At 44.2% G+C, this 26,880-nt stretch overlaps 1 protein-coding gene across 1 annotated transcript in view; it reads right to left on the reverse strand.

The window, feature by feature from the left end:
• stx1a (syntaxin 1A (brain)) overlaps window positions 1-26,880 on the reverse strand; it is a 68,290-nt gene that overhangs the window by 40,466 nt on the left and 944 nt on the right. Inside the window, exons 2-3 of the mRNA XM_069668451.1 lie at window positions 9,416-9,493; window positions 2,222-2,321 (exon numbers count right to left, since the gene is read on the reverse strand). Coding sequence (XP_069524552.1) covers window positions 2,222-2,321; window positions 9,416-9,493 — 178 coding nt within the window. The remainder of the gene's footprint in view (window positions 1-2,221; window positions 2,322-9,415; window positions 9,494-26,880) is intronic.

Below are 26,880 nucleotides of genomic sequence, written 5' to 3' on the forward strand. Positions count from 1 at the left end.
CAGCCTTCGCTCCCCACGTACATCAATGAGCCTTGGCCGCCTGTGAACCTTTCGTCCGTTCACCGGTTTTGCTTCCTTGGACCTCTTTTGGTAGGTATCGACCGCTGCAGACTGCGAACACCCCACAAGAGCTGCAGTTTTGGAGATGCTCTGACCCAGTCGTAGCCATCACAATTTGGCCCTTGTCAAAGTCGCTCACATCCTTACGCTTTCCAACACATCAACTTTGAAGACAAAATGTTCACTTGCTGCCTAACGTATCCCACCCACTGACAGGTGCCATTCTTATGAGATAATCAATGTCATTCACTTCACCGGTGGTCATAATGTTAGGGCTGATCGGTGTATATTTACACACTTACTGTTCCTCTTGAATTTCATACATGTGGACACTGTGCATGGTACAAGGCTTGTAAGGAGTGCGCCCCTCAACAGCTGCTCAGGTCTAGATTTCCATGCAACAATGAAGGCTCTAGCCTCATGCTAAATCCTTTAGTGTTACATGTAGCACACACAACTTTATTCCAAGAGCCTGGATTTTCTCAAATCAAAGAAAACTACACACACTCATTAAACATTAAGACACCATACACGTCGATACTTGTTCCAGCTGACGAGGACTCCAGCATGTACGCCACATACATAGAAATCAGCATATGCACACATACAAACGCCCCTATAATCTTTGTTGTACTCTGCACTGTGACTCCGTTCATACATGTGTGACTAAATCATCTGAATCGAGAATACACTTGATTGATTTCTACTCCCTCAGACCTGTTGCTCAAGAAACCGCCTGTTCACAAGGCACATATGATTCCTACTCCCAACGCCTGGAACATTACCTATTACCTATTTATGAGACATATGAATACAGTGCAGAAAAGTCCCCTACTAACAATGCATCCTACTATACATGTATACTGTAGAGAGATAAGTACTGAATGTTAATGCATGTAATGGCTAAAGCAGAATGCATGTCAAGGCTCGTGCTGTTGTTTGTTAGTATGGTTTCCGTGCCTCTGCCAGAACAGCTGCGCCTTGAAATAGATCATAAAAGTCGGCGAACTCTTACGGACAGTGAACACCATTTTCTGCTGGAGATTTCCTCATTTCATGCGTCAATGATGGCAATGATGGAAATCACTGCCTAACATGTGGCTCTGAAACCTCTCACAGGTTTGGAACTATGTTGAGATGTGAGGCTGGCTGCACAAAGACAGACCGGACTGCGGCTTATATGTTACTGATGCTCATATTTCAGATAGGCATTAAAATGCATCTGTTGGCAAATCTGTGTTAGCAGGAATACTTTGCCAGGAATTCTGGGAAAACTTGGCTGATTGAGAAACAGTGTCTTATCGCTAATCTTCGTTCACTACGGCAGAAATGTGTTGCCATCTGCCATCAGTTTCTCAAAGTCAGAGGCAGGAGGGGATTGAAAGAGTGCATGTTTGGACGCAAGATGGTGTGCTGTGTTTTCTCATGAGGTGGCTGTGGCTCAGTGGGAGAGTGGGTCGTCTCTCAATCGGAAGGAAGGTCGGTGGTTCGATAGCTGCTACAGTCTACATCGAAGTGTCCTTGGGCAGGACACAGAACGTCAAATCCCCAATGAGTGAAGCTCTCTGAGTGGCCGCATGACTAGAAAAGTGCTATATAAGTGCAGTCCATTTAAAAGGCACAAGCTTTCTTTATCTCTCTACCCTGCAGTCTCGGCTTGTTATAACTTTGTCTCCCTCCGGAATTAGGACCTAATACCTTCTCAAAGTGTGCAGTGAGTGATGTGTGGACCTGCCAACCTTTCTCCAATACTTCTAGTCAGGCAAAGGTTAAGTGTCCGACGCTGTTTTCCAATATGAACTCTGGGCATTTTCTGGGAATTTGGGTCCAGACAGTCTGAATGTCCAGCTCAACTCAATGGGCCTTTTTCGTTCTCAAAATTAGGTCCTTCTGTTAAAGTTTGATACCTGAGTTCAAAAGACTCTTTGCACCCAGGTAACGTTTCTTCAGTGAAAATGAATCAGAGGATTCAAATGTAACTGGACAGTCAGATAAAAGCAGTGCTAACACTCCACCTGGACTTCTGAGGTCCTCATATACTCTCATAATCAAAAGTCCAGTATCTTGGGTTGTGTTGTGTTGTGTTGAGCTTGTCACCCGGGTAGAATAATGCTTTGGAGAATAAAAGAAGCATAAAAACAAAAAAGACAAGCAGCCTTACTCTCATCAGGGTTAGGCGAGGCGAGGATGGCGCTGTGCTTCCTCTTCACCTCCTCCACTTTCTCTGCCAGAGACTCGATAAAACCCCGGATCTCCTCCACCTGTCAACAGAGAGAACAGAGAGAGACCAAGAGGTACTTTAGATCTCCTCAGAGCTGAGGCAGGAAGCAGCGGTGATTAGCCTGAGCGATGTTGATAGAAACTGAACTGAAGATGTCATTATCATATTAGAGGCAGAATGACAGCGAAGTGAGGCAGGCTTCAGCGAAAGAACACACAGTCATGTTTGTCACGTTTATGCTGGCTCAATCGGCATTTCTCTGTGATCTCTGCGATATCATACTCCTGCCTGTGATACTATTGCTGTATTGAAACTAAAGTTTATCAAATCAACACACAAAGGCCACTAATGAATATTCAGCTGATCATCCACCCAGCCATCAATCAATCCATCCATCATCTTACGCTTATCTGCGGTCGGGTTGCGTTGTTAGTTTGCCCAGACGTCCCTCTCCCTTGTCACATTTTCCAACTCCTCCTGGGGGATCCCGAGGTGTTCCCAGGCCACACAGGATACATAATCCCTCCAGCGGGCTCTGGGTCTACCCCGGGGTCTCCTCCCAGTTGGACGTGCCCGGAAAACATCCTCTTGATTCCTCCTAGGAGGCATCCTAATCAGATGCCCGTACCACCTCAGCTGGCTCATTTCGATGCGAAGGAGTAGCGGCTCTCCTCCGAGCTCCCTCCGGATGTCTGAGCTCCTTACCCTATCTCTACGGCTGAGCCCAAACACCCTTCAGAGGAAACTCATTTCAGCTGCTTGTATCCGCGATCTCATTCTGTCGGCTACTACCAAGAGCTCACGACCATAGGTGAGGGTTGGAACGTAGATCGACTGGTAAATTGAGAGCTTCGCCTTACGGGTCAATCTCACAATCCATTTCACCCTCACTCGTGAACAAGACCCTGAGATACTCGGCCTCATTCACTTGGGCCAGGTCCTAAAGTATCCAAAATTGTGCAGTGTTGCCTCATCGTGATTCTAACTACAAAGATTTATGGAGCAAGTCTTGATGTCTGTTAGTTTCCAATGAAAACATCTAACTACCGAAACCACACATCTGGATCGTAATGGATCCAACTGTTGGCTCTTGGCTTTGTGCCTAACGATTATAATCAGGCATATTTTACAGCCGAACCGACTAACGAGATGAAAACAAACTAAAGAAGGGAATAAACAAGAATAATGAGAATGAAAACAGCACGTTAGCAGGTTGTCAATCACTTTCTTTCTGACGTGCATGTTCAAAGAAATTGAACAAAAATGAGACCGCTAAAGACCATTTGACATATTGGTTCGCTAAGCTAAGCTAACCTGCAGAGTGGTGTCAATCTTCTCTTCTAATTCTCGGCAAGGCAGCAGATATATATACATATGATACATAATGAAATGTATTGAAGAAAACTGACCCTGGTAGTATCACATACATTTCCCTTGGACCTCTCCAGCATCATGTGCTGCCAAGATCCAGGTTTGACATTCTAACCAATCACCTCCCCGCTGGCTCTTCACCAGCTGCTCCGCCTCTGGCTCGGGCAACAGCTGGACGAGCAACGGATCACATCTGTCCGGGACTTCATCAATCTCTACTTTCATCTCAGTCCGTCATCGACCCCTGTTCACTTTTCGCCTCCTCTACACCTGCTCCTCGTCAGGCCAGCATGGGCCTTCATTCCTCTACAATACGGCAACAGTTATTTCCACATGCATGTCTGCTCTTACTTCTCCATTTGAGTCCACCTGTCACTTCTCCCTCGATCTCTATCCATCAATAGAGTCCTGAGGTTTCCTTCACTCAGCCTGGGTTATTATTTTCCCATTATCTCTTTAATTAGCTCCTGATTGGATCTGTTTTTTAATAAGAACGTAATTGCCGCTAAAGGACCACTGGGGAGAGACCAGACACTACAGACGGCACACTGCCGAGAGTACAGAGTTAAATAAAGTAAGACAGGCAGAGGGGGAGAGATCACAAAGTTAAAAAGTAAGACTGAAACAGGAACACAGGCAGGAGGAAGCGAAACAGACGTGAAGTGAGCAGAAGATGAAACCACTTTAAGCCAACTCGCGTTGGAGACCATGTGCTGGTGAGTCACGGCGCCTCGCTCAGGTCTCAGAAGACATCAGGCAAATTTTATTGGTGTGGGAGAGAGAAACCAATTTCAGACACAGCTGAAGATCTCAAATGCACGCAGGAACAAATAAACAGACACACGGACTCTAACAGGAAAACCTCGAGGATGTTATAACTTTAGATGATGATCTTGACAGGCTTGAATATAGCGTGACATCTGTCTTTAACTCTCTAACTTGGTCATGTCGCTTTTAGTTTTACCGAGGTATATATCAGTTTTTTATCTGGTAAGGGTGACAGCTAAAAGGCTCGGGGCCACAGTGAGACTGTCTTGCTGTTGCTCACTTCATTCTTGCATCACCTCCTGAAGGATTTTTGTGGGAATGAAAGGAGTGTTGCTACGCGATGTAAGATGAGGACTGACAAATGTAATCTCAAGACATGACTGAAGCTTCATTACAAGCATCTTTTGTCAGGGGTTAGGGCTGTTTGAACATTGCTATACAGGTGAGACTTTTATCAAAATAATCAATGGTTAAAGAGGATCAGAAGACTTCATATATATTCACTTTGTGTCTAGTATTGTCGAAGCTGTGAGGTCAACATGCAATATGGTGCAGATTCGTCCTGAAGGCCCGAGTGTGAAACGCTAAAGCCTGCGTCAGATGTCGTACCCGCTGCTGAACGATGGAGCAGAAGGTAAAGTCTTTATTACAGCATCTTCCATCTGTAGTGATCTAACCGCTGCAGAGCCTCAATTAGAGACATGGCTTGGTTTTCTAGTTTGACAAGCGGAGAGGAATAAACATCTGGTCATCATCAGTATGCAAAATATGGCGGACATTTAAACAAGGGTTTTTATCATTGTGTAAAGCATATAGGCCTTTTTTACAGCAGACATTTTTACATCCAACAGGAGGAAAAGCACAGGTGTTTATAGTCGCATTAATGATGGCTGCATTCCATGTAACTGCTTCAATTTCATGGTCCTGGTTGTGTGCATGCTGACTGCCTGTCATGGCTTTCTCAGACACCTGAATAGAACAGAACCATTGTTTAAGTTATTATTAACACCTTTAAGATAATCAATCTCCCAATATCCTTCTGTTTGACACAACCAAGTGGGTGCAAAAACATGAAAGTCCCGTGCCTGCAGTCCTAACACACTTAACATAAAAATGAAATCCTTGAATTAATTCCTTACGTTTATTATGCAGGCAGTAAGAGCACTTTTAAACCCAACTTGCAAACTTGAAACAGCTTGAAAGTTGTGGGGTTTTGACATCAAATACATGTGGCTTTTTGATGCCAACAAGACATTGGGTTTTGACGTCAACTCCACATGGGATTTTGATGTTAACTAGACATTTGATTTTGACGTCAACTTTACGTCTAGTTGACGTCAATCAGACGTGGGGTTTTGACATCAAAAAGGGTGTTGATGTCAACTCCAAGTTGGATTTTGATGTTAACTAGATGTGATGTTTTGACATGAGATTTTGATGTGCAGTAGACGTGGATTTATTGGGTGTTGATGTCAACCAGATGTTGGGGTTTGACAACAAATATGCGTGGGTTTTTGATGTCAACTAGACATCTGGTTTGGACATCAACTAGACATCTGGTATTGATGTCAACTCCAAGTTGGGTTTTGACGTCAACCAGACATCGGGTTTTGACAACAACTCCATGATCGTTTTTGACATCTACTTGGCGTTTGATTTTGACATCAACTAGACATTGGGGTCCAAAGTCAACTAGACTTTGGGTTGTCTTGTCATCATCAACATCAAACAGACGTTGAGTTTAGACGTTGGGTTTTAAGGTAAACCAGATGTCTGGCTTTGACGTCGACTCCTCGTTGGGTTTTGACATCAACCAGATGTTGGGTTTTGATGTCAATCAATTGTCGGGTTTTAATATCAACTCCATCTTGGGGTTTGATATCTACTCCACGTTGGATTTTGACGTCAACTGGCAGTTGAGGTTTAAAGTCAACCAGACATTGTGTTGTCTCGTTTTGACGTCAGCTAGACGTTGAGTTTTGACATCAAATAGATGTTGAGTTTAAACGTTAAACAGAAGTCGGGTTTTAATGTAAACCAGATGTTAGGCTTTGACGTCAACTCCACGTTGGGTTTTGTCGTCAACCAGATGTTGGGTTTTTATATTAACTTTACGTTCATTTTTGACTTCAACCAGATGTCAGGTCTTGCCGTCAATCAGACCTTGGTTTTCACATCAACCTGATTTTCATTTTTAACAAAAATGTTTATCCAATGTTGATGATTGATGTCATGTCAACTTTTGTGGTTGACGTCAACTCAGCATATATATTTTAAAAATATGTCTAATATGGGTGTTGACGTCAAGTCAACGTTTAGTTTAGAATTGTACCTTATATTCATATCACACTAAAATACGTCAACCAGAAGTTGGGTTCTGACGTACACTCCCCGTTAGCTTCTGGCATCAGTGATTGCTTTCTCTGAAAATCAGAGGGAGAAACAGACATATGAATACTTGCCCAAACAGATGCCGCAAACACATTATGAAATCAATAGCCACACTCTCAGGGTCATGTTTATTGTTTGAAGGACGTGCAGAGGCCTGCAGCTCTCTCGCCACCTTCTGCTTTCCCTCCAGATCACCATTGAAGGATTAATTAACGCACCCAGTCAGGGTGAGAGCATGGTAACTCCTGCTCCCTTTACTGTCTACATCTCCCTCCGTCACAGGGCACTACTTTTTACCACTCCGTAGCCTAGCCGTCTAACTACTTAACATCGCTCTCTTTTACTGTATCTCTCTCTCTTACTATCCCTTCAGCTTGTAGCTCAGCTCAAACTGTTCTCCAATGATCCCCGTCTCCACACTTCACTCAGGTCTTCTCCACTATCTCATTTCAGCCACATGTAATAGACTGAAACTCCAGACAGATAGAGAGACGTATGCTTCAATATGTCGGATGGAAAATTACTGTCTGTCAGAACAGAAATGAAAGGAGACAAATTTAGGGGACGTTTCTACAGACTGCAGGTTTCTCTCAGAGCTATAACATCACATAATAACAGTTTTGTAGTTGTAATTTTGATGTTATGCCATGTATTACCAGTACCCGTTAGTTATTTATATGATTTAGATTTGCTACAATCCTGAGATACGTAGTGTTTTCTAAAAAAAAAACACTTCATGAATCGAGGCGAGGAGCTCAGGTGTCTTGGAGTCTCAAAGACATGTCACTAAGCTCACAAACAACTGTCAAAATGCGAGGTACAAAACACTTTAAATTTACACAAACTCAAACTGAATGGAGAAATCTAAATGCTAATGCAGGAGGAAGCGGTGGAAGGGGTGGGGGAGTTAGATTGCTGGGAAGCAGGCAATGGTTACAGCAGCATGGCAGCAACGCTGAGCAGATTGAATGAGCACCAAATCTATTCATGGGCTGCCCAGCTGCTTGAATTAACGCTCGTGGTCATGTATGAGTATAGGTGTATGGAAGGCGTGAATATAAAATGACTGCAGCAAAAGCCGGAAGTACCTCTTGGCCCCATTTAGCAGCAACAGTCTAGATCCTGCCTGTGCTATATAAGTATTTCAATCATATTCCTGCTGGTTAACCCCCATTCTCGCTGAAATGAGCACGTTGAAGCAGGTTTTTCAGACCCGGAAAGACACGCTAATAAATGCCTTTTGTCTCTTTTCCCATTGCCAGTGAAGTATACTCCTTTAAGTCTCTTTTCTGCTGCGTCATCGTCTGACGTCACAAATGACGTGCAGACTCTGCAGTAGATAATTACCCAGGTCTACTGCAGTCATTTGACCCGGGTCTGAATGCCGATTGTAAGCTTTCCCGCTAAGCAAAAAAGCCGCGTGTTAGCGGGTGATAGTGGGTTTTTTTGACCAGCGGGAAAGGAGCTTAAGTTACAATATGTGACGACTGCTTCTGGTTGTTGATAAATCTTTGTTCTTCGCAGTTTTTTTTTGGTTTGTTTTATTGAGAGAGGGAACAGTGGGTAGTGTCGGAAACAGGGGAAGAGAGAGTGGTGACGACAGGAGGCAAAAGGGACGAGGGTAGGGGCGGCCGCATCAAGGATTGTGCTTCTGCGCACGGGACGCACGATTTAACCGCTAAGCTAAACCGGCGCCACGTTCTCAGGGTGTTTGAGTGAAGCACCTGCAGCTCAGTCACAGATGGTTAAGACTCTTTGGTGATGTGCTTGTGTTGTCACATGTTGCTTTGAAAACTCACATATCAAAGTGCTGGCTGTCAGAGCGCTTTCATAACTCACAAAGGCCGATAAATAGCATTCAACCTCACACAACCTGCCTTTGTTGGAGAATTTGCAATGGGGATTGAAACACTTCAAAGTTAGAGCCAGCATGTACACATCGCTAGAAAAACAACATAAAGCACGGCTTCTTTATCTGATCTGAATTATCATGCTTTTACTGCTGAACCATCCACAGTGGGAGATTCATGTAGCAGGCCATTAAAAATGTCCCCCCCGACCCTGTCTGAGAGCCATTACGACGTACTGTTTGCATTGCCAGCTCACTGTCACAGCATGAACAGGGAAATACACTCCCAAATGCATGCATATATGCAGCTTCGAGCATTGGTTCATAGAGTGTCTGCCAAGCACAAGAGAATGTAAGGAAATAATTGAAATCACCAATGTTGTCAACCAGGGCTTAACAAGAGGAGCATTGTTGTGTTGAATCAATAAAGGCCATAAAAAATGAAATAAAATAAAACACACAACCATCCATGCCACCCCAGCAACAACATCAATAACTATAAATCACACCAATGCTCCCCACAGAAGAGAAATGGCATGAGATTGATTACAGCGCTCTGAAAAACCCACACTATCGGTTGTAATATCAGGAGACAAGTAATACCGAGGCAAGCTGTAGAGTAGCATATGACCAGGATTTTAATTTAAGCTGGCACGTTATTATCCTAACCCTGTTAAAGATGTGAAAGGGAATAATGGTGACTGACAGAGAGAGAGAGAGATGAAGGAAAGATCACGTCTGTGAGAGAAACCAACCTGTTCAAAGAATTCATCCATGAAGCCTTTGTCCATCCCCACGGCGACATCGTCCTCCTCCTCTGTCGTCTCCTTACCCTGAAAAAAAACCACACAAGATCATGTTCATAAGCTAAATGTAAGACGTAAGTAATATACAATAAAACTGGTCACGACTGGGCCATGTTATGCATAATTCAAGGTTAAACAGATCAGTATTAACACCCTCCCCACCACTCCACCCATCAGCTGATTAGAAACAAGGAGCACTTAACTACACTTGTAATTAGAACCACAGGTCGAGTGATTAGCAAGTCGTTACTGAATTAGGACCTAAGGGCAGAGGAAACTGTGACTTTAGCACACTTTGGCACCGCAAGCATACACCAGCGTGTACAGATACATATGAAAACTTTATGCTAGGAAAATAATGTTTATTCAAGAAAAGTTTGATCAACACCACTGTCATGAGTGTCAGTATGAAGGATCAGCTAGGAGATGGTTAGCTTAGCTAGCTAGGCTTAGCATACAGATTGGAAACAGGAAGGGCTAACAGCCAGGCTAACACCTCCCCAGAGAACGTCCGCCTGGCTCTATCCAAAAGCAGCAAAATGCACATACCAGCACCTGTGAAGCTATTCCTTTACACAAAGAAGCACTCACTATCACAATACAACACTAAAGTGCAACCTCCTTAAACTGTGACAAAACAAATTCACACGTCACAAAACTGACTAAATAGGCCTTTAAAATCTGTTGGGTCAGCCTCAATTCAAACTTTGAACTCGTCTTCAAAACTTCTCAAACTTTTCAACATCTATCCAATGATTCATTGTGAAATTACTCATTCTAATCGCATATCCGCCATTACACTGCATTAGCAGGGACCTCATGTGACTCCGTCTCATTCATCTCGCCTCTGTCAACCTAATTCACTTCCCCATCAGCGCTCTGTGAGATCCATTTGCTTATCAATGATGTGGAGAGGGAGCGAAGAGAAGGAAGTGAATAAACATATTTGTTAAAAACACAAAAACAAGTGTGCGTAAGTCACTTGACATGTGATGAATAGTTTCTAAAAGCAATAAGCACTTTTGAGGGAAATTCACACAATAATCTTTGTGCATCAGGTCAGCTGCATTCAGTTACATAAAGGGTAATTTATTCATAATTATATCATACATAAATTCGCACCTGACAGACAGTTTAATTAAAACCACATCTACACATTTCTTTAAGAGCAGGTATCTGTTATACAATCTTCTGTAACTTGAATCCAGCAAATTTGATGGATTATCAATTAATGAAAGAAGTAACTGGGGATTAGTTTTCCTTAACTCATCACGTTTAAGTATTCATTCATGCATTCATCAGGAGGCATCTAACTGATAGCTCCTCTGCTAGTTTGAGGAGTGAACACTAACACTCCTGTATTCAGAGTCCTGACCGCTAGCTGCACGGCTAACTTAGATCCATAGCTAATGAAAGCAACACTTAGCTCTAAGCTATTACAAGCGCCCTTACAGGCCTGGAGCACTTCCATTGTGCTGTCTGGATCAGCAGAACACGAACGCTAGAATCTTTTGCGCCCTGATTGGACAGTTTAGCTTCCTCTGATTGGATGGTCAGTGGACAGCTAACGAGCTGATTGGCTGGTTAGCTGAGGCATAAAGAAAGGGTCAAAATTCGTGCTTGTAACTTCAGGTTCACACATGCAGAGAGGAACTTTGTGTGTCTGTAACTCAGACTTTGTGGAATCTTAAAGTTCAAAATATTGTGGCACAAATTTGAAGTCCACAGATACAAATAGTTTCTTTAGCTGCAATTTTTTTCTGTGTGCACAAAATATTTCTACACCTGCCACACTTATTTACAAATTCACAAACTTGAATGTGTGAGGACAATTTTTCATGCACATTTTTTTTCACGTGCACACAAAACGTCAAATACAACTGTGGGCTGTGCAATTGTTTGTGGACATTATTTTGCGTGCTCAAATTTTTTTTGACCATTATTTGACTCCATATGGGGTCGTAATCTTCAAACCATAATGTCCAATAAATGTTTAAAAGGACACAGAGTCATATCAAGATATTTTCATGCGTGCCATCCACAAGTTGGGTCAGTCAGCCGGGCGGGTCAGTCACATTTATGTGACAGCACCACGAAGCAGAGAAATGTATTCATTATTTACGTTCAGGGAGCAACTTTTAATAGAAGCAAAGGCCTGAGATGGATTGAGGTGAGCTGATTCCCCTTTAACTGTTTATAACGCCCAGTATTATACTTCATTGTTATGGTATGAGACTGCATGCTGGTGCAGGCTCCTGGTTCGAATTCCAGTTTTGACGTAGGGGGCCTTTATTGTGGAGTTTGTATGTTCGCATGGGTTACACAGTCCAAAGACATGCTCGTTAGGTTTAATGGTGACTCTAAATTGCGCATAGGTGTGAATGTGAGTTTGAAAGGTTGGCTGTGTGTGTTCAGCCCTGTGATTGACTGGCGATCAGTCCAGGGTGTACCCGCCTCTCGCCTAATGACAGCTGGAATAGGGTCAAACCCTCCAACGACTCTGAACAGTATGCTCATTTAAAGATAATTTAAATCTGTGTGTGCAGGTAACATGATTTGTAGGTGTGTCTGTGAAGGTTTTATTCTAAAGATATTTAAGTGTATATTAAAATCTAGAAACACACTTCATAGTGGAATAAAAAACATTCGGACCTAACAAGTCAGCAGCATCACAAAAAAGTTTAATAAGAACAAATAAATGGGAGATATTTAAACGAAGAGTTGCCAAATGTTCCATTAATGCACCTGTTTTTGGAAACAGAATTAGCTGTTGTTGTTTTCCAGACTGTGAGAATACTTTTTTTTTTTTTACTTCCCATCTTCCGTTCTGTTTGTAAATGAGAGGGAAGGCAAGAAATGCCAGCAGGAACAGTGAGAGAGGAACCATTACTCGAGAAATACGTCTGAGTGGACAGACATCAGCGAGAGAAGGCGCGGCGATCTGTGTAAAACTGCACTGTGATTACGCTCTGCTGTCATTATCTTGGTTTGTGTCTTATTTTGGGACAAAACTGTTGAGGTGGTAGTCATACATAAAGTTTTGTGTCGGTATGGCAATGAGCTATATCTGAAGAAATGCAGGCTATAAGAAGCAGAGAGAAAAGAGGCAGCAGCAGCAGCAGCAGCAGCAGGAGGCCGAGGAGGAGGACGGCGACTAGCAGGGAGTCAGAATAAGCACCAGTAGTGCGTTCGGCCTCCACAGAGAGATTCTGCGTCTCCTGCTGAGAGGAGGAGGTTTTACTTGGAGTGGTCAGAAGGGGAGATGACTGAGTGGTGGAGCCCAAATCTCCACCTCCTACTAAGATCTGAAGCTCCTGCTGAGGCCGGGAGAGGACTTACACGCTGCACTCATTACTCAGCGTACAGACTTGGACTTGAGTGTCCACACACAGCAGATGCTCTGAGACGGACACACAAACATGCACACACACTACAGCTGACACAGTAATAATATACAACACACACACACACACACACACACAGATGAAGCCTATCCAAGCTGGTCCCTATAAGGCCGTAACCCCTCGGTTCTCTCTGCCTCTCGGGGCTCACACTCGGGTCACACTGCCCAGCAGGAGCGGTGGCCTGATTATGCCGTATATTAGATTACAGTGATGTTCAAGGCATCAGGGAGTCGCTCCAGAAAGACAAAAGGCAGTGGCTAAATATCAAGTGTAAACAGGCAAGGAGGAAATATAGTCCATAAGAGAGGGAGCGGGAGATAAAACGAACATGTAGTGTGCCGGCTGTGAGGATCACAGCTGATATTAGCAAAGAAAAAAGAGGACAAACAGAGCAACACAACAGTTATTTAAAGCTCTGCGAGTGTAATTGTATAGAAGACATAAAACAAAGAGGGTATGTTGATGTGCAAGACAAGGGCTTAAACATTCAGGCCCATTTCCTGGCTTTATCTGAGAATAAGGGAGACAAAAAGGCCGATCCAGCAGTGATGGGAACTCACGTGGGCAGCACTTTGTCTTTTTGCGTTCCCATATTAAAGCAGACTTGTTTCCTGCGTCTTTGTGTTACAGCCAACTCAAGCAGCTTCCTGCAGTCCCGTTAGAAATGACTCATAAAAATGTGTGTCAGCCACAGAGAGGACTACTGAGAGCATAACCACATTTATTATCATAACACAGCGAGGTAACATTCATTATGGATGTGCGCTCAAACACACACACACACGCGCGCACACACTTACTCGAACATTTGATTTCATATTCACTTTCCTTCACTAGTAAAAGAATATAAATCTGCTGAAGTGATAATTCAAGCTCACCTCGTAGGCTCACTACACTCACACACACTTACATTGTATACTTGTCCCTCGCCCCTAACCTCTGCCTACAGATTCTATATAGAAATGTAGGACGTAGATCTCTAGTAGGGGAACTGTTCTGGATTCCGTTTGTACTACGCTTGTAGTCTGAGTAGTATTGACCAATCATGTATCAGCAGGCTGTGGCGTATACAGGAACAGTCCGTGTGTAGAGCAAAGCAGGCGGAACGTAATGCGCCGCAATGACATCCCGGCTCCCATCAGCGTGATCTGACGATGATTTAGCTTCTTATTAATCTCTTTAATCTGCAGCAAGTTGAGCTAACAATCTCTTTTAGATCTAAAATTCTACTTGAGATTAATTCCCTTGACGCTGTGTCACGAAAGCCGTTCAGCGTTCAGATTTCCCGACTTCCTAGAATGCATCACAAATGATCGTTCTGACCTTCGTTCAAGAAACAAGCATTTTAAAAGCTGTTTTCTACTCTTGAGGACAGACCTGACAAAGCTTCATTTATACTGTTTAGAAATCTGCATCATGATGTTGTTATATCGGCCAAGGAGAGACCTGTTCATTATATCACAGGAAACAACACAGAACACAGTAAAAGAAGTCTTGACTGGAAGACATTTATCGCTACATGTCCGGCATGTTCACCGAGATAGCCCCACCCCTAACCTTTGCTTTATGTCATGTTCGGGTTTCCAGAACAAACAGCTTCCAACTTGTAAATAGTTTTCATGTCAACATCAAAGTCATTTATACAACTCGGAAAGTTAAGCAGTTCAGATTCAGATATTCCCCCTGATTTAATTGATATGAAGCTCAGCATAAGATCAAGCAGGAAGACTGTTTTCATGCCTCATACATTCATCTCTCTCTCTCTCTCTCTCTCTTCCTGCTTCTCCAATCAGCTGATCACAGGCCTTTTCTTTTTCAGTATCGAGCAACCAGAGTTTGTCGTGACCCTCGTCAGCCAATCAACTGGCTGCAGTCAAATTTTGAGTCAGTGGACGTTTCACTGTGGAACCCTTGCGTCCATCCTCCACCTCCAGTTCATCTCATCCACTCCTCATTACGTCCTGCATTCTATCTTCACCAACACCACCACCACCAGTGTCTAGACTCCACTGGGAGACGCTCTAAACGGTCCTCGCTTTGAATATTTTCTCTCAGTTTTAACATTCCTCATCCTCATGATGCATGTAACCATCCATCATCTGCACCGTTTACCCCGTTCATGGTCGCAGGGGTGCTGGAGCCGATCCCAGCTGTCATTGGGCGAGAGGCGGGGTACACCTTGAAACCTCTGCCAGTCAATCACAGGGCTGACACATAGAGACAGACGACCTTTCACTCTTACATTCACACCTACGGGCAATTTAAGAGTCACCAATGAACCTAACGAGCATGTCTTTGGACTGCGGGAGGAACGCTCCCTCCAATACCCCTTGAAGAAATGTAGTCTCATGGTCCAAAATCAAACTGTTCCTCCTTAAGGTAGACATTCAGCAACACATAAACACACAGCCCCACATATAAAAATAGCCACGGCACGCCTTCACCCGCTCTCATGTTCAAAAAACCCTCCAGGCAGTCACCACCTACAGGCTGAGAGATCTACAGTCTGTATTATGCAGGAACAGCTGGTGGTAAAATCACACAAGAAAATTAATTCTCACTTTCATTTTAAGCATGAAACTGGTGCTCGTGTCCAGAGAGACTTTTTATTATGAGTGCTGGAATTGAAATGAATTTAAAGGTCAGCAGACAATCCAATCTATGACGGTGTAATTCAAGCCAGAAAATACGGATGAAATGATTATTAAGGATTCAGGAGATCAAAAAGCAGCAGAGCACTGGTCGATGCTGACGAAGCAATCCACAAACCAACAGAGCAACCTCACTGACCGATCGCCCGGCTGGTCCTCTGACTGAATGACTGTCAGAGTAAATGAGCGGCTGATGGAGGAGGAGGAAGACACGATGTGTGGGGCTACCGAGACAGGATAATTACACATCCAGGGAGCAGACGAGAGGACACAGGACGTGATGGATTGAGCCACGTGTAAAACTCAGTCAGCTCCCTCCACATTAGTTCGCTGTCTCCTCACAGACGGCACCAGGAGCAATCTAAGCAGAGAATCAACAAGTGTCCATCTTTGGTTCAGTGCATCCAATTGTGTGAGATGTTTGCGGACGTATTCAGCTGGAAGAAAAAATAATGTGCTGCATTTTTTTTATGTGGACAAGCGGATCAATGCGCTCTGGCTGATTGAAACACTTTTAGTTTCAGACTCAGACATGTATGTGCTTCCAAACACGCTGCACAGTTTCTGCACACACTCCCGCCCTGGAGTGCAACACAACAAATTGTGGGAGCAATCACAGAGAAGAAAATCCATTTTGTTGTTTTGCCAAGTTTAAATCTCGTTCGACTTCGGATCCAAACACTCTGCCGTCTGTATCTAATGAGTCTTTCAACAAAGTTGGCACTCTGCACAACAACCAAAGCAGACTGCAGGCACATATTTCAGCCAGCCGTGATTTATCTTTGGTTGACCTGTAAACACAGAAATGGTGTTAAAGCAAATTTGTTTCTAAATAATTGCAAGCAGCACATCAAGGATATATGATGTCAATCAATCCTTCAGGGGTTGCATTTCTCGCCTTCTTATATTGTTTTATCTCTTTGTGGTCTTTGCCAACTCCTGAGGAACACATCTGCCTCTTCAGCTCCTCTTTGTCCACCAGCTAGAAGCTCACTGTGTCAGTCAGCTGTGTGCTGGGCAAGAAGAGCACAGTGGGATTTCATTACTATCTTTTACTAATAAAAGGCAGCTGTTTGGAACCAGGAGGATGAGAGCGGTGAGACTTAACCAAAACAGTGAAGAGCAGCTTTAAAGACCTTCATCTGCCAAATGTATTATATCTTAACCTGGTTCCACATCTCCAAATTTGGAACCATCCATCCCTCCGTTATCTATACCGCTTATCCTGTTCAGGGTCGCAGGGGTGCTGGAGCTGACCCCAGCTGTCACTGGGCGAGAGGCGGGGTACACCATGGACTGACTGCCAGTCAATCACAGGGCAGACACATAAGCTGCGTCTCCGTTTGGCTGCATCCTTCGAAGGACGTGGTCTACAAAGGATGAGTCTTTCGTCGCCTGAGTAGACCGCTAAAGCCGAACTGAAATGAGACGGCCTGGTCGACGGAGGATTTCCTGTTTGCGTCACCAGCTGTTCCCTCCCTTACCCTTGCATCACCAAACGCTGCTCCTGTCGCCTAGCAACAGGTAGCTAGCGGGATAACTTGCCATCATAACTAACTGAATTTCCCCCCGGAAGTATTTCTGATTTTGATTCTGACGTCATGTAACTTAACCTATTATTTTAAAGATAATTTGAAGTTTCAAGGCCCTTTTGTTTTTTAAGCTATTCGATTGAGTTAACACCAAAAACCTTGACATCTATAAGTGTATTCCTCGGCCATTTAAGAGTCTGCCATCTTGAATTGGCACACAGTGAATCTCGGGATACGTTGGGCCACAAAGGATCCATCGCTTGCATCCTTCGTGACCCAGGAATAGGACGACGCATTTGTCGGCCGCATCTGAAGGAGCCTTTGAAATGAGACGGCCTTTGACGCGCCGCGGTGACATAATCGGCCTTTCAAATACGTCCTTCGAACGATGCCGCCCCTGAATTGAGACACAGCAGAAGAGACAGACAATCTTCCACACTGACATTCACACCTATGGGCGATTTCAGAGTGACTGATGAGCCTAACGGGCATGTCTTTGGACTGTGGGAGGAAGCTGGAGTACCCTGGAGAGAACCCACGCATGCACGGGGAGAACATGCGAATGCCACACAGAAAGGTCATCTGCGTCCGAACTGGGATTCAAACCTGGAACCTTCCAGCTGTGAGGCGACAGCGCTAACCACACCGGACTGAATGATTGCATGTTGGATGAAGAAGCCAGACCTTATGTTCCAGAAAAATGGCTGATCAGATGAAAAAGTGCAGATGGTTGTACAGATTGCTGTCAGACACCTTGATAAAATACACCCATTTATTTCTTTAATTGAGGTGGTAAATGTAAATGCTTCTTGATCATGGCAAAAAAAAATTGCTTTAATTTGGTTCAAATAAATCTAGCTTCTCAAGCAGACACTTTAAAATCCAGCGCAGAAACAGCTCTGTCCGAGGTTAACAGGAGGATTTTATCAGCCTGCCCTCGGCGAGCAGAGTTCAGCTGATACAGAAGAAGGATAAAAATGTGGGTGGGAGAGGAGCTGAAGCACTAACACAGCAGCGGCACAGAGTCAGAGCGTGTGCATGTTTAACAATTTCCTTTTTTTCCTAACAGTCCTCCTCAGCGTCCTCCCCCTTTAATCATCTTCCTTTTACTGTCTCTCTCTCCCTGTCCGTCATTCTCCCGCCTCCTTCTCTCTGTCTCTCCTCAGCTTCACTACCGAGTCTGTGCAGCGGCTGGCCCACACAGCATGGACTCAGTTACCTTTGTCTCACGCCTTCACTTTGTCTTTTCTTCTCCACCAGCCCGGTTTTCTTCATCTAGACCACATAAACACTTATTTATCCAACAAAATGTACACTTTCGCTGATTCCTTTTTTGCTCTTCCTCCCATTTCCCTCTCCGTCTTTCATCCTCCTCCGTCCTCTGCCTCCCTCACATCTCCCTGACCTTTAACAGTGTAATCATCAAAGTGATGCCATTTAAACAAGCCTAAATACAAATTTACAATCTGCCACACTATTAAAGGTTAAATAATGACTCGTAATGCGATAATAGCGACAACAGAGCGTCTTTCCAGGAATCAATATTAATCAATTTGAGGCCGGAATCCAAATGTCTGCAGCTGCCAATCCCCACGGAGATAAGTGACCTTTTCGACGAGGTAGTGCATGCTAACATGGTTGTAAGGATGTTCATACACAACCACATCCGCCCTGGGAGCGAGTGCAGGCACTTGCGGGTGGTTCGGCCGGTGTTCAGCTTTGCAGGAGTGGGTGAGAAAATGTCATAAAGCTTCAATTGGACTTTAACGACAGATCACAGGCCGAGGAAAGAGATGTGCTGTCAACACTTGTGCCGGGGCTTCTTTATCCCGCCCACAGTCCCTTTCCTTTATCCCCCCTGTAGGATATATTCAGAGCACCTCGCTCCATAACGCGCTGACCATGAGGGATAGTGACAGCACCAATGCGCCACTAACACAATTATGCTGTAGATATAGGGAAGCTGTAACAGAGAGTGAGAAGGATGTCAGGGGATGGCAGGAAGTGTAGAGAAAGGATGACGGCAGCAGGAGGGAGTGATGAAAGAGCTGCAGGGCAAGAAGCGCAGAGAAAGGAAGTAAAGACATCAGAAACAGACAAAGGCAGAGAGACGCTAGAGTTTGAAATAAAGATATAGTTTTACTTTTAAGAATATTTCTATTATGGAGGAAACTGCCAATTATTTTCTCACATCATTTATGAATTTTTAGTCTTTAAAATGTGCCAGCACAGACTTCCTCACTCTTAATACTCCATTTCCTACAAGGTAAATGGACGGTACTTATAAAGCTCTTTTCTATTCTTCCGACCACTCAAAGCTGCTTTTACACGACATGTCACATTCACCCTTTCACACACTCATTCACACACTGATGGCAAACGCCTAAGTGCCAATCTCCAATCAGATCTCTGCACAGTCATACCCGATGGCTGTGCCGCCGGGACCAATTTGGGGTTCCTGCCCAAGGACACTTCGACATGCGACTGTAGCAGCGATTGAGAGACGGCCGACTCTACCACTGAGCCACAGCCACCCAAGTCAGTCATTTCCTGACTTCTGCCATCCCCCTTTTTAGAGGTCAGCTACTCGCTATAAACATAAGTTTGTTTTTTTGTTGGCCTTTGCTTTTATTGAATAGTACAGTGGATAGAGTTGGACATACAGGAAGAGAGAGTGGGGAGGACATGCAGCAAAGGGCTGGGGGTCGGAGTCGAACTGGGGCTGCTGCTGCGTCAAGGGCTGAGCCTCTGTAAATGGGGCTCACGCTTTCAGCTTTGCATTTAAGAAATTTAGCAGCTTAAGAGATTGATATTTCCCTTATTAATAGAAACATAAAATGTTGTTCTATGGCTGCTGGATGGGTCAATAAGAAACAGTTTGTAAACAAGTTTGCTATAAGAACTTAAATGGTGACAAGATGTCGGGATGAGGTTCAAAGCTGCTGCTGCCTCCGTGAGGCCAAACAGTAATTGCAAACTGTTATCTTGCTCAACCCCCCCAAGAGGTATTTTTGCTCCTTAATATTGTCAGTAAAAAGGTTTGCAACAGTGATTGGTAATGGTTTTGGTGTGCACTGGCAAGTGATGTAATCCTGCCGATCGGGGTCTCAGATAAGAAAACTGATAATAATAAAACCGATAATAACTTTTTTGTATAGCACTTTAAAAAACAAGTTACAAAGTGCTTTACAATTACAAATAGTAAAAGTAAATCAACAAAAAAGATCCCATACATCATTAAATCTCCAGGCAGCTGTGCAGAGGCTGCAAAGGCTCGGCCACCTTTTGTGGTCTAGATTTAGGAACCACTAGCAGGGCCCTGTTAAAAGCCTAGCAGAGTTTTGAATTAATTGCAGTGTTTGCATGTCACGCTTGCTGATGTCAGCATAAAGTGCATTACAATAGTCGAGTCTGGAAGAAATTAATGCATGGATGACCTTTTCTAAATCGGCAGGGGAAAGGAGTGACTGGCTTTTGGTCTCAGTTGAGCAAAGCACGACTGCATAACTTTGGTCACCTGGGTGTCAGAAGACAGCTCTGAGTCAAAAATGGCCCTTGGTTGAGAGGCTCTTTGCAAATATCATTAGACAGGGCACCCAAACAGGAGGAGAGATTACTGACGTAGCAAGAACTAGGGCCAGAGGGGGTGATTATAATGACTTCAGATTTTGAGTCACTCAACTGTAGAACATTTTTGGACACGGCATTTTTTATTTCAGTCAGACAGGCCATAATGTGAGAAACATCAGTAATGCCAGGTTTTAATGGGGCATAGAGTTGAGTGTCATCTGCGTAACTGTGAAAGTCCATGCCATGTCTGTGCAGGATTTGCCTCAGGGGTAGCATGTAAACAGTGAACAGGAGAGGACCCAAAATAGACCCCTGGGGGACACCACAAGAAGAAGAAGACTTTATTAACCCCCCGAGGGGAATTTCAATTTTTTTAACTCTGTTACTACAAACATGCTACACACACTTAGGACTGAAATACACAAATGCACAAACAGGACCCGATGAGCATTAACAGAGAGTGAGGGGGCTGCATGTGGACATGCGCCCCGAGCAGTCAGGGCATTCGGTGACTTGCTCAAGGGCACATCGACAGTGCCCTTGAAAGGAAACTGGCACCTCTCCAGCTACCAGCCACGATTCCATTATTAGTCCAAGTCCCTACAAACTGAGCTGCTGTCTATCACAAGAGAGAGGAGCACAGGAGGAAGAGGCATCTCCAAAGCAGTGCAGAAAAAGACCTGTTCAACAGATAGGAAATGAACAAGTCCTGCGCCACATCATTGATGCAAACAGTGTACTTCAAAGGCTGATTAAGACATTGTGGTCCACTGTATCAAATGATAAACTGACAGCAAATTATGTTCTTTGTAGTTTATTTTAGAGAACGTATTGGTGAAAATTGTCTGATATAAGCACAATATTATAGTTATCATGAAAAAGATTATCACCAAGCAAAGGCAGACAGAGCTCCTGAGGGTCTAACGAGGTCAATGACCGTTCACAGCCTTCATTTCCAACAAATATCTATGATCTAAGACGTTATCTGCACTGTGCTGCTTCGGTTATAAGATGACAACGGCACATTATGAATTCAATTTAGCAGTGGCAACAAAGATGACCTGAAGCTAATTCTGCCACAGCAGATGTGGACGGTTTGATTACAAAACCGTCATTATTTATTATTAGGATCTCAATCAGGTGACGCCCCGAGAGCTGCTGTTCTTCATGAGCACAACAACAAGATCATTTCACCACAACCCAATATAACACATTGATTTCAAGAGGTAAGATCACCTCTGTGCTTCTGTTTTTGCTTCTCCGGAGTAGATAAGGACAATGTAGTGCACGGTGATTCATCGGACCATCCATTCACACGTTTCAAAGATACCTATTAGCAGCCCACAGATACAGGTTATTATTGCAACTGTTAACTCATTTGCACAGACAGACAAGTCCCTGGTGAAATGCCAGATCGGTCACACTCATTTCAAGGCTCATTAATGCAATTACGCAGCCTGTATGTGTTGATGAATTATGCGTTTGTGACCGTGTTTGTGTGGGCCTCTGTAGTGACAATACAGGGGAATGGTCACACATTTTACTCCTGTGTTTTTAACTCTGATTTCGAGGTAAAAATCTCATTATTGGAGCACAATTTGGAGTGTTTACAGAGGCTGGAAGGACAAATAAAACCTCTGACCCTCTAGGATTCATGTTTAACAGCAACCAAAGTGGCTTTTTTCTCTCTGTTGTTTGAGTCAGACAGTCATCATCAGGTCAAGGATAGCAGAAAAAGACATTGAAAAAAAGTTGGATAAAAGGGGGGATGGATGTGAAACAGAAAAGATAACAGAAGGTATAAGGAAAAGAAACAAGAGAGGTAAAGACACAAACACAGAGTCGGTGCTCCACGTCGATCCTGTTAGTTAATGTGTCACTCCAACGACAAACAGGCAGTGACAGTGAGCACCAGGGCCACACACACTCACAAACAGCTGCCTGAACACTGACTAACAAGGCTGCACGAGAGGACAGGAGGAAGAAAGGTGAAAAAAGAAAAAAAATGCACAACAGGACAGGAAGTCAATCACTGATAGGAAGGGAGCAAAGAGCAATATAAGGAGGAAGTCAGCTGAGCGATAAAAGCAGAGTGTTTTTATTAAAAAGAGACGGAGATGAGAAAAGAGGCAGATATATGAAAAACAGACGAGCTGAGAGGAGAAAATAAGGAGATAGACATTTGATTGATAACGGCCCCTGCAGTGTGTGAATGCTGTAATAACCTCATCAGTATGTTTCCCCTGAGGATTCAGAGCTCGACGAAGGAAAAAAAGATGCATCATATCTGCACCATCTGTCACTAAATCACTGCCTGGTCGACCGGGAGAGATGGGACAAGGTGAAGTGAGTGGATGGGAGACGCTGTACGGGCATTTTGGATATTGGGACTGACAGTTTTTAGGCGGCGAGCTAATGAGCAGAAGTCGCAGGCAGGTGTGGGGCTCATAAAGGAGCTTTATGTGCATGTGGGCCATGCTGGAGCACAACCTGCACCCTCATACATATATGAGCGGAACTCAATTTCCTGCCAAAATGACACACAAGCACACGGATGAGTAAACTTGAAGCATCTAGAGAAACGCATAAAGAAACACAGAAGCAACGACTTCTGTGAAGCCCAGCTCTTCCCTTTTTCATGCTTTGTTTGTATGTGATAATTAATGCTTCAGTGAAATTTATATAATATGTAGTTTAAAGTTTGTTCCCTGGCTAGGTCGCGGCGGCAGCATACTAAGCAAGTTAACTCTCCCCAGCAACGTTTTCCAGCTTCTCCTCATGGGGGATCCCAAGGCGTTCCCCGGCTAGATGGGACATACACATCAGCCGTAATGACCTATTCCTAATATTTTGTAGGAGCCCCTTTGCAGCCAAAACAGCCCTGACCCATCGAGTCATGGACTCCACGAGACTTCTGAAGGTGTGCTGAGGTATATGGCGCCAGGACGTTAGCAGCAGATCCTTTAAGTCCTGTAAGTTGCGAGGTCGGGCCTCCATGGATCGGACTTGTTTGTCCAGCACCTCCCACAGATGCTCGATTGGATTGAGATTGGGGGAATTTGGAGGCCAAGTCAACCCTCTGTCGTGTTCCTCAAACCATTCCTGAACCATGTTTGCAGTGTGGCAGGGCGCATTATCCTGCTGAAAGAGACACCTGCCACTAGGGAATACTGTTTCCATGAAGGGGTTTACTTGGTCTGCATTAATGTTTAGGTAGGTGGTCAGTGTCAGAGTAACATCCACATGAATGGCAGGACCCAAGGCTTCCCAGCAGGACATTGTCCAAAGCATCACACTGCCTCCGCCGGCTTGCCTTCTTCCAATAGTGTATCCTATTGTCATGTCTTCCCCAGGTAAGAGAGGCACACGCATCTACTTAAAAAAGTGATTCATCAGACTTATCTTTTACAGTAATTTGAGCTACAGTAGCCCTTCTGTTGGACTGGACAACACAGGCCAGCCTTCGCTCCCCACGCGCATCAATGAACCTTGACCCTGTTGCCACTTCACTGATTTTCCTTCCTTGGACCACTTTTGGTAGGTACTGACCGCTGCAGACCAGGGAACACCCCACAAGTGCTGCAGTTTTGGAGATACTCTGATGCAGTCGTCTAGCCATCACAATCTGGCCCTTGTCAAAGTCGCTCACATCCTTACACTTGCCCATTTTTCCTGTTTCCAACACATCAACTTCGAGGACAAAATGTTCACTTGCTTCATATCCCACCCACTGACAGGTGCCACTGTAACGAGATAATCCCATTAGTGGTCATAATGTTATGGCTGATTGGCGTATAATCCCTCTAGTGGGCTCTCCGTCTACCTTGGGGTCTCCTCCGGTTGGACATGCCAGGGAAGCCTCCAAAGGGAGGCACCAGGAGGCAAGCTTATCAGACACCCGAACCACCTCAACTGGCTCCTTTTGATGCCAAGGATCAGCGGCTCTACTCCCTCCGGATGTCTGGGCTCTTTACCATATCTCTAAGGCTGAGCCCAGCCGACCCTCGGGTCTTGTATGCGCAATCTCGTTCTTTCAGTCACTTCTCAAAGATGGTGACCATAGGTGAGGGTTGGCGGTTTGGAACGTAGAGCGACTGGTAAATTAAAAGCTTTGCCTTCAGACTCAGCTCCCTCTTCACCACGTTACTCCACATAACGCCTGCATTACTGCTGATGCTGCACCAACCCATCTGTCTCGCAATTCACTTCATTCATTCACCCTGAGATACTAAAACTCCTACGCTCAAGGCAGAGACTCACTCCCCACCCGGAGGGAGCATTAAGTTACTCAGTTGTAATGTGAGTTATTCTCCAAACATGAATCCATTAATGTTTGTTCACCTATGTGGGTCTAGGTTATTAGCAACATAGCATCTTCCAGCTCCTCCTGAGGGAGCCTAAAACAATCCTTAGGCTGAGCATAACTAGGTTTTCTGCCAAGCCAAGCTCCACAAAGGACCACTGATTCCCCTTTTCCTGGTGAGGTTTCTCTATCGCTCTGCCAATCCATAGAGGTCTTTGAACTGCTCACAAGAGACCAGTTTGACTTGGAGGACCCTTACAAGAGCTGTTTCCCTGGCAACAAACCTCCCAGGGTCGTGGGTCTCTGAAAAACCCCAGCACGATAAGATGAAGAATCTTTGTGGGTTATCTCACTCCAAACTTTTAAAACTATGGAAGTAGAGGAAACAAATCTGCAACTTTAAGGCCTCTTAATATTTCCAGAACAGCCACTGAAATTTTTCAGCTCGAAAATCAAACGCAAAGACACACGATGAGACCAGCAAAGGTCTTATGGAAGCAGCAGGTGGAGGGCTCGTCCAATAATCTGTCGGGTTCACGATGACTTCTCAGTGATGCTCTATCTCACTGCCAATCTTAACTGTCAATCAAAAGAGCTGAAATGCCATGCAATAAGCAATGTGGGATATTACTTCTTTCAGGCTCCCTTTAAGTGTGTAATCAAATACCTGACTTCACCTTTAATTTCAAATTCAACACATTAGTGTTTGTTGGGTCCACCTCCTATAATGTCACATACATACATATTTCACTTTTCCAATACTAAGAATAAAAAACCCAACAGATTCATCATTAAACATGTCATATTCAGAGCTTCAGACCCACTGAGAAATCTTCATGAAATCCAACAAGCTGCATTAACTTTGGGGTTGTAAATGAGGAACAATATTAATCTGGTGCTGATGGGAAATAACAGTCTGTGACTTGCAATTCACTTCCATTTTATTTGGTGGGAATTGCCTTAAAATTGGCCTGTCTGCAGCCGCTCCAGGAGCTGTTTCTCAGACATGAAAGATATGATCAAAAATAATCAAAGGAAATAGATTCAGCAGCTGACGGACAATTTCTGTCGACCCCGGATGGATTGGCTGAATATTAGCCGAGGGTTTCTCGCTGAAGCTGGAGTGGAAGATTCGTCTGTGCCACTGCATCCTTTCAGCGCTGGAGGAGTCAGCATGGCAGGCGGGAGACACACCTCTCTTACTTACACACACACACACACACACACACGCACACACACAGTTGGCAGAGCTGTTGTCTCCCTTGAGGCCAATTCATAGCTAGATCCTAGCTGAAAACTGAGGAGTCATAAATTGTTTCCCCTCTCTCTCTCTCTCTCTCTCCTCAGCTTAACTGCCAATTACCTGGATCTGACAATGGCCACTTTTACACCACGCACGCATGCACGCACGCACGCGCACACGCATGCGCACACACAATTACAATTAATTAGACTATTAAGAACAAAAGTAGCATTCTTTTGGAAGATAATACTCTCATCCAGGTATCCTTTTATCCTCATTTTATCCCCAAATATCAAGATTAAATATCATTATTCAACAATTATATTAAACATATAAACTGTTTGGGAGACGTACAGGTATGTTGCAACTGTCAAGAAGTCAAAACATGCAATTTAAAGATTCAAAGGTTGTACTTTCATGAATAAGGCATGTAGGATTTATGGAAGGGATGCTGACCTGTACATTTTACAACATAATAAACTCCCTTGTGGCTACACACGCACACAGTCCTGTAAACTGCAACACAAACATTACTAATGGGCAGAGCATTGTGCTCGGTGTGGGTGGTTAAAGGGTTTTCAGATAAGAGCGCCTGTGACGAGCTGAGGGGCGGACATTTAACAGGTGTAATGGGCGAGCTGGTACCAATTTCCTTTTTCAATCACACACCCATAGTTGGCCAGATGGATCACAGCACATACACATACACAC

The sequence above is a fragment of the Semicossyphus pulcher genome, unplaced genomic scaffold (genome assembly GCF_022749685.1).
Source record: "Semicossyphus pulcher isolate SPU_LCO1_2020_fin unplaced genomic scaffold, fSemPul1.0.p SCAF_19, whole genome shotgun sequence".
Classification (NCBI taxonomy): Eukaryota; Metazoa; Chordata; class Actinopteri; order Labriformes; family Labridae; genus Semicossyphus; species Semicossyphus pulcher.